The 8,685-nt window shown below is 52.1% G+C and overlaps 1 protein-coding gene across 1 annotated transcript in view; it reads right to left on the bottom strand.

Moving 5' to 3' along the window:
• The window catches only part of ATP9A (ATPase phospholipid transporting 9A (putative)), a 133,226-nt gene extending 124,785 nt beyond the window's left edge, over positions 1-8,441 (bottom strand). Inside the window, 1 exon segment of the mRNA XM_072801448.1 lies at positions 8,287-8,441. Coding sequence (XP_072657549.1) covers positions 8,287-8,354 — 68 coding nt within the window. The 5' untranslated portion in view covers positions 8,355-8,441.
• Between the last annotated feature and the right edge of the window lie 244 nt (positions 8,442-8,685).

Below are 8,685 nucleotides of genomic sequence, written 5' to 3' on the forward strand. Positions count from 1 at the left end.
CTTAACTAACAAACCCACAAACCCATGTGTCAGTCTCTCCTGAGTATTCAAGACTGTAGCCTACAAAATTCTTATCTTTATTCTCCTAGCATTTTGAAGATGTGATAGACCGTAAAGAGCTGCCACTCCCAAATTCTCTACCCTGCTGCCACGTGGCAAACAAAACAAAACATAACAAAACAAAACCCCCACAACAACTACATTCATTGTTCCCGGAGGGAAAGAGAATTCAACTGAGGACAAGCACACTGGGGGAGCAGCGCTGACCGAACACCTGCTCTGAGATACACCCCACATTCTCCTAACTGGGAGGCAGGCTCACCTGAGTTCTAGTCAGTTTGTGCCACACGTTCTTGGCCAGGATTAACTGCTTAACCTTTCTGAGCCTCAGTTTCCTTATCAGGAAAACGAGCGTAAAAAATACCAGCATCAAAGGGGCGCCGTGCAGCCTGGGCAAGGGAACCTCAGTTTAGAGCCAAGACATTGCAGATCCCACGTAAGCACTGGTCTCCTCCGTGGTCAGGGAGTGGGTCACGCCACATGTTGATTTAAATTCTGCACCCTCTTTAGGATGCCTGGGTGGCTCAGTGGTTGAGCATCTGACTTTAGCTCAGGGCGTAATCCCGGAGTCCTGGGATCGAGTCCCACATCGGGCTCCCTACAGGGAGCCTGCTTCTCCCTCTGCCTGTGTCTCTGCCTCTCTCCCTCTCTGTGCCTCTCATGAAAAAATAAATAAAATCTTTAAAAAGAAAAAAATTCTGCAGCCTCCAGCAAAAGGTAAGCATGAGCCTTGAGAGCAGGAGGTGCCCCCCCATCTTGCCCCACTGCCCCTCGCCCCCGGGAGATGAAGCCAGGCCGGGAATGTGTCCCCTGGGCTTACGGGATACACTCATGTGCACCGGCCACCATTCACTGCAGTAACCACTCACCATAAATTTATTATCTTACAGTCCTGAAGGTCAGGAGTCCACAGCAGGTCTCGCAGGCCTCCAATCAAGATGTCAGCAGGGCCGGGTCCCCTCTGGGGCCTGTTTCCTTGATGCTTCCCCTTTCTAGACGCCCCCTGTGTGCTCCCTTCTTCATCTTCAAGGCAGCAATGGAGCGTCTTTCAATCTCTCTCAGAATCACTCCCCTCTCAAGAGCGCTTGTGAAGACACTGGGCCCACCTGGCTAATCCAGGACAGTCTCCCCATCTCAAAATCATTACCGTAATCACATTGGCAAAGTCTCTCTTGCCATGAGAGGTCACACACAGGCAGGTCCAGGGGGCTGTTATTCTGCACACCACACCATACACGCTGTATCCCCTGGAACAATCCAGGTTTCTTTTTTTTTTTTTTTTCTTTTTTAAAATTCTTTTCCATTAAATGCTTGACTTCTTACATTAATAGCACACAAGGGGGACGCCTGGGTGGCTCAGCAGTTAAGCCGCCTGCCTTGGGCCCAGGGCGTGATCCTGGAGTCCTGGGATCGAGTCCCACATTGGGCTCCCTGCATGGAGCCTGCTTCTCCCTCTGCCTGTGTCTCTGCCTCTCTCTCTCCCTGTGTGTCTCTCATGAATATATAAAACAGAAATAAAATCTTTAAAAAAAAAATAGCACACAAGGTTTTTCACATAAATCACCCACCAAAAAAACTCTTCACTAGAATATGAGTCTTGTATTTAAAGATGAGAACTAATTCACCTTACAGGCCCAAACACCACCTAAGCTGCTATCCCTTAGTGGAGGAAAAGAGACAAAGGCAGAAGGGACCCAGGGTGCCTTCTTTTTGCCTGCAGCTCCCTTCTGGTACCCCAAATTCCCCACCCCCGGTGCTCAAATCATGTGGTTAAGACTTGATGCCATCAACCAGTGAAGCTCTCTGAGCCACAGAGTCACATCAGAAGAATGAGTAAGCAGCAATCTGAGAATGTCCAACAGACTTCTTCCTGGACCATCTAGAAAAGGTTATCCGCTCCCCAGATCATAAACTGGAGATCAGCTTCAGGTCTTCCTTCTTTCAAAAAGGATTTACTGGGCACCTACTCTGTGTGATGGTGATTAAGTTGTCACCAACTGGGGCCCCAGGGTGTTCCCAGCCGAATGATCACACGAGCACATGTCGTATTCCAACTGTGTGAGACGGAAAAGGGGCAGGTTCTCAGAGGCTCTGAGGGGGATTTGATCTCTTATCAGGAACATCAGGAGAAGGCCTCCCCTAAGGATGTGAGACCGCAGTAAGGCTTATTGGAAGACTGAGCTTTGAGTAAGTGAAGAGGGGAGAGGGCATTCTAGGCAGAGAACAGGATGTCCAAAGGTCCTGTGTCAAGGGGGAGCCCAGGAGGAGATACCGAGCACAGTGTGGCTAGAGGAGAAAGGGGCCAGACTCTACCATAGAGCATGTGAAGATGATAGTGGAAGGAGGCAGGAGCCACAACAGAACCTTCTGTGATGGTGGAAATGCACGTACCTTCAGCGTCCAACACGCAGGCACTGCCCACATGTGGGCGGGAACTACCAAAAAGTGGCTAGTGCCACTGAGGAGCTAAATTTTAAATTTAATTCTAATTATTTTAACTCTGAAGGTAAACAGGCAGATGAGGCTCATGACCACCATGGAGGACAGCACAGGGCCTCACAGAGATGGAAAGCCACAAGAGGGCTTCGGGCAAAACATTTTCATGATCAGAACATTTGGCCACATCTGCTCTGGCTGCAGAGTGGAGACCTCACTGGCCACTTACCCATGGAGGTAAGTGATGATGGTGGCCTTGAGAGACAAGTGGACAGATTGGCTCAGGGCATGATCCCGGGGTCCTAGGATCAAGAGCCACATCAGGCTCCCTGCATGGAGCCTGCTTCTCCCTCTGCCTGTGTCTCTGCCTCTCTCTGTGTGTGTCTCTCATGAATAAATAAGTAAAATATTTTTAAAAAATACAATGGAATCCTATTAAGCAATAAAAAGGCACTTTGAAACCATTGTGCTGAAAGAAATCAGACACAAAGACAGCATACTGCATGATACCATTTATATGAAATTTCCAAAAAATGCAAACTGATGGAAATAAATCAGTGGGTTTTTTTTTTTTTTAAGATTTTATTTATTTATTCATGAGAGACACAGAGAGAAGACAGAGACACAGGTAGAGGGAGAAGCAGGCTCCTCACAGGGAGCCGGATGTGGGACTCTATCCCTGAACTCTGGGATCACGCCCTGAGCCAAAATCAGATGCTCAACCACTGAGCCACCCAGGCACCCCAGATCAGTGGCTTTAAATGCAAATGGACATAGGGAAGCTTTTTGGGGGTGATGGAGGTGTTTGAACACTGAACTGTGGTGATGGCTGTACAAACTCTATCACCTGAAGGTGGTTTTTTTTTTTTTTAATTTTATCTATTTATTTTTAAATAATCTCTACACCCAGCCTGCAGGACTCAAACTTACAACCCAAAGATCAAGATTTTCACGGTCTTCCCACTGAGATAGCCAGGGACCCCTATAACCTTACTTAAAAAAAAAAATCAGGGATCCCTGGGTGGCTCAGTGCTTTAGCACCTGCCTTCAGCCCAGGGTGTGATCCTGGAGACCTGGGATGGAGTCCCACATCGAGCTCCCTGCATGGAGCCTGCTTCTCCCTCTGCCTGTGTCTCTGCCTCTCTCTCTCTCTCTCTCTCTCTCTCTCTGTCTCTCATCAATAAATAAATAAAATCTTTAAAAAAAAATCAGTGAATTGTGGGGCATCTGGCTGGCTCAGTTAAGCATCTGCCTTCAGTTCAGGTCATGATCCTAGGGTCCTGGGATCGAGTCCCACATCAGGCTTCCTGCTCAGTGAAGAGTCTACCTCTCCCTCTCCCCCTCCCTGCTCTGGTACTCTCTCTCTCAAATATATAAAATATCTTTTAAAAATCAATGAGTTGTACATTTACTATATAAGTATTTTATGATATATAAACTATACCTCAATAAAGTTGTTTAGGGACACCTGGTTGGCTCAGTGGTAGAGCATCTGCCTTTGGCTCAGGTCGTGATTCCAGTTCCGGAATCGAGTCCTGCATCAGGCTTCCCACAGGGAGCCTGCTTCTCCCTCTGCCTATGTCTCTGCCTCTCTCTCTCATGAATAAATAAATAAAATCTTTAAAATAAAATTGTAAAAAAAAAAAAAAAAACCCTGGTAGAATATGAACCTAATCAGCTCTTTCCAATCCCAGTTCATATCTAGTTCCTAGTCCAAATACATCAAAAATCAAAGCATCCTCACCCAATCTGGCCACAAAGCCCAAAGGTAAAGTCTTAGTTCAACCACAGCGCAAGCTCCTTGCCCTACAATAGCACACCAGGGCCTCGACACACTTGGTTGGAATAGTTTAATGCAGTCAATCATTTTCCCAGGTTTGATCAGAACAAGGAAATCTACAGTATTTTTAATGTCCCAGCATCAAGGGCCCCTTCGTCTCAAAGGAGCATTCTGGAGAGCCTCCAATAGCAAACCCGATGCAAAGGTCTATTTTATTTATCACCATTAGCCCCAGCAAATACTATGTTGTACTGAGTGCTTACTATCTGAAGCTTTATATGGATTAAAAACAACCCTCTGAGGTATCCATAATTCTTATTCATCCCACTTTACAGATGAAAAAAATGAGACGCAGAAAGGTAAAATAATTTTCCCCAAGTGAAATGATTGGTCAGTGATGAGCCTGGGCTTGGACCAAGCTCAACTCCAGAACCCACACCCCTAACAACCAATGCCTGGTGTCTCACCACAAAGGGAATTCCATGCAGTGAGCAACCAAGCACGTGAAGCCAGAATGCTTTCCAGCCATGCGGAGCACATGCCACGTTTCCTGACTGAACCACTGCAAAAGTTTCCCGGCATCAGGATGCACTAACGTTCTCAAGAGAGACAAAACAGCACTGGAGCCACGCGATTCCTTCAGCAAATAAACTGCAAGTCCTGGCGACATATGCTGAGTGACCCCTGTGTTAATTACACTCTGTCCCCTGGGACTCCCGGCACCTAGATTTTTTTGGTCTAACCATAAAAACCCAACCATTCTACAGCTTAGAGCCGTTTAGGTGAGGTGAGTCGCCTATGTTCAAATCCACCCCCTCACACTGGCTACCTCTGGGACCTCAAACAAATTATTTAACATCATGAATTTTAAATGTCCTTGTCTATAGAATAAGGAAACTAACTCCCAAAATTCAGAGTCATTATGAAGATTAAAACAGGGCTATTTATGTCAAACACCCCACAGAAAGCCAGGCCCATGACAGACAGTCCCTGACTTATGACTGTTCAGACTTTGGCTTTTTTCAAAATCAATATGCATTTGATATAAACTGTATTTCCAACTGTAATCTTTTCCCGGTGATGAGATCCTCCCCCGTGATGACGGGCAGCAATGAGCCCGAGCTGGCCATGAAATCACAAAGGTAAATACTGGTAACACTGACAACCACCCCACACCCATACAACCATCCTGTCTTTCACTTTCAGTACAGTAGTCCATGCATTACATGAGATATTCAACACCCTGTTATCAAATAGGCTTTATGTTACACGATTTTCCCAACTGTAGGCTAACTTAAGTGTTATGAGCATATTTAAGGTGGGCTAAGCTATGATGTTCAGTAGGTTAAGTGTAATAAATGCACTCTCAAGATATTTTCAACTTACAATAGATTTATCCGGATGTAACCCCTTCAAAAGTCCAGAAACACCTGTATTAGTTTCTTCTTCCTTTAACACTCCCCCTGCACTACATTTCAGGGAGCCTTTCCACCACTCTGCTTCCCAAAGTGTTTCCAAACATCAAGATCCCCCACCTTGATGTGGCTACTCCTAAAAAATACAAATTAAACACAAATATATGCAAATGCCTGGCTCTCCTGATACATGATTGGAATCCGATTCTGTGTCACTGTTCAGGAAACACGTTAGTTTCAAAGTGGTAAATTCTAAACCGGGGTGTGATCCTCCTTTCCAATTCCAAACACATTCTTTTTTTCAAACACTTTTTTTTAACCATCTGCACTACTCCGGCTGAACCTCCATATTAACAGTACCTATATCTCTATCATGATAATTATCACTTTTAAGTAATTATCTGCATTTTTCTCTCATGCACTCAATCAGGAGTTCTCAACTACCACAGCGCAGTAAAGTCATCTGGGATAGCTTTAGAAAAATTAAATAGATACCCAGGTCTCAGTCCAGATTTTTTTTTTTTTAAGATTTTATTTATTTATTCATGAGAGAGAGAGAGAGGCAGAGACACAGACAGAGGGAGAAGTAGGCTCCATGAAGGGAGCCCGATGTGGGACCGGATCGTGGGACTCCAGGATCAGCCCTGGGGCCAAAGGCAGGCGCTCAACCGCTGAGCCACCCAGGTGTCCCCCTACTCCAGATTATTTCAAAGGTTTAACACCACACACACACACACACACACACACACACACACACACACGACAGGGATGGTAACTGTTAAGCTCCCCTGGTGACTGCAATGCACAGCCAGTGTCAGGAGCCTTGCTCACGTTGGACAAGACTTATTTAATCTTTGCATTCCAGCCACCTGACACCGCCCCTGCACATAGTAGGCATCTCATAATTGTTTTATTTTTTTATTTTTTTTTATTTTTTTATTTATTTATGATAGTCACAGAGAGAGAGAGAGAGACAGGCAGAGGGAGAAGCAGGCTCCATGCACCGGGAGCCCGATGTGGGACTCGATCCCGGGTCTCCGGGATCATGCCCTGGGCCAAAGGCAGGCGCCAAACCGCTGCGCCACCCAGGGATCCCCTCATAATTGTTTTAAACGCGAATTAATAACTAGAGGACTTGAGTCCACTCATCACACAAATTCATCAAAATATTAATGAGCGTGTATACTACACGCAGCCACCATCCAGGCATAGAGCTCCAGTTAATGATCATTCTTTAGCCTTGAGTATCAGGATTAAAACTCGGCGGGGGGGGGGGGGAAGAACAGCGAAGGCAGAGATGGGGAGGGCGGGGGTGCATCTCTGGGTTCAATCTCCATTTTGCAGCATCTCCCTCCCCTGCAGTCCTTAACCTCGCTGAGCTCGGTTCCTCCTCGGTTCTACACCCACAGGGCCCTTCAGAACGTTCAAGGAAGACGGGGACAAAGACCCCACAAAATGGCAGCTGGAATCATTCCTTTTTTTCTTTTCTTTTTTTTAATTCCACGCACACCTGCTGGAAGCTAGCTAGCCGCCGCGAGGGCTCGGCCTCCCCATCCCCTGCACCGAGCCCCGGACGCCGCAGTCGGCGGCGGCCACAAGGAAATGCCCCGGGATTGCAGGATGTTCAGGGGCAGGGCGGGCCCCAGGCCGCAGCCCCGCCCCGCGGCCGGGGTCAGCCTTGCTGGGACGTCAGCCTCACCTGGGCGGCCCCGGGGAAAAGCACATTCCAGGCCCCCCCCCCCCCGCCCCCAAGAACTACCGACTGGCGGCCTGGCAGGGGCTGGCAGGGGCCTGGCTGGGGCCAGGGAACATGCATTTATCCTAAGCAGCCCCCAGGTAAGTCAGTCGCAGGCACAGTCCCCGCCACGGTCCCAACAGGTCACTGCCGTCCTGGGCGCGGGAGGTCGGCAGGGCGCAGACCCTCCCCGGGCTCTGCTCTCCACGAGGGGGGAACCTCCGCGCAGGCTGCCCGGGGCCGCAGGTGCGGGAAAGGCACAGCAGGTGGCGCCCCCCCCCACCCCCCGCCAGGGGCCCCTTCCCGGAGTGCGAGGGATCCGAGTGCCCCGGGCGACCCGGAGGGGCCCCGCCCAGCCCCCTGCGCCGCCGGTTCCCGATCCCCCCGGGGCCCGGGGGGCGGGGGGGGCGGGGGGGGCGGGGGCTCCCCGGGCCGGGACGCGGAGGCGCGGCCGGGGGAGCCCGCGGCGGGGCTGCGGAGGAGGCCGAGCCGGGTCCGGCCGGCGAGCCGGGCGCGCGGGGCTCCCGAGGGCTGGTCCCGGCGCCCGGCCGTGGGGTGCGGGCCAGGCCGCAACCGCGGGGCCCCGGAGCAACCAGGAAACAATAAGGGTGGAAAGGCACGGCCCGGCCCGGCTCCGCGCGTAAACAGCGCTCGGGCGGGTCCGCTTCCCGGCTTCGGAGGGAGAGTGGGCGGCGGGTCCCGGGGGTCCCGGAGCGGCTCCCCGCCCCGCCCCGCCCCCGGGCCCCCCCCCGGGCACCCCCCCGGGCACCCCCCCCGGCCGGCCGCGGGCTCCTGGCGCCGGGCGCGGCCAACCTGTCAGGCCGCGGACAAAGGCGGCCGCGTCCCCGGGCCCCGCTCACCCGGCGCGGGGCCTGCTGTCCATCCGCTTCTTCTGGCGCACCGGCTGCAGCGGGATGTTGTCCGTCATGTCGCCCGCGCCGCCCGCCTTGGCCGCCGCGCCCCCCGCGCCGCCCGGGCCGCCGCCCGCTCCGGCCTCCGCGCCGCCGCCCGCCGGCACCGCGCCGCCCCGGGGGAGGAGGCGGCGGCAGCGGGCGGGCCGGGCCCGCAGCGAGGGGGCGAGCTCGCGAGCGCCGGGCCACGCGCGGAGCCGGCCGCGCGGCCCGACCGACGGACACGGGCGCACCATGGGCCCGAGCTCCGCGCCGCGCCTGCCACGGGGGGCGGCCGGCCCTGTCCGCGCCGCCGCCGCCGCAGTGTCCCCGCCCCCCGCCCGCCCGCGCCGCGCCGCGCCGCGCGCC

This window comes from Canis lupus, chromosome 26 (genome assembly GCF_048164855.1).
Source record: "Canis lupus baileyi chromosome 26, mCanLup2.hap1, whole genome shotgun sequence".
Taxonomy (NCBI): Eukaryota; Metazoa; Chordata; class Mammalia; order Carnivora; family Canidae; genus Canis; species Canis lupus.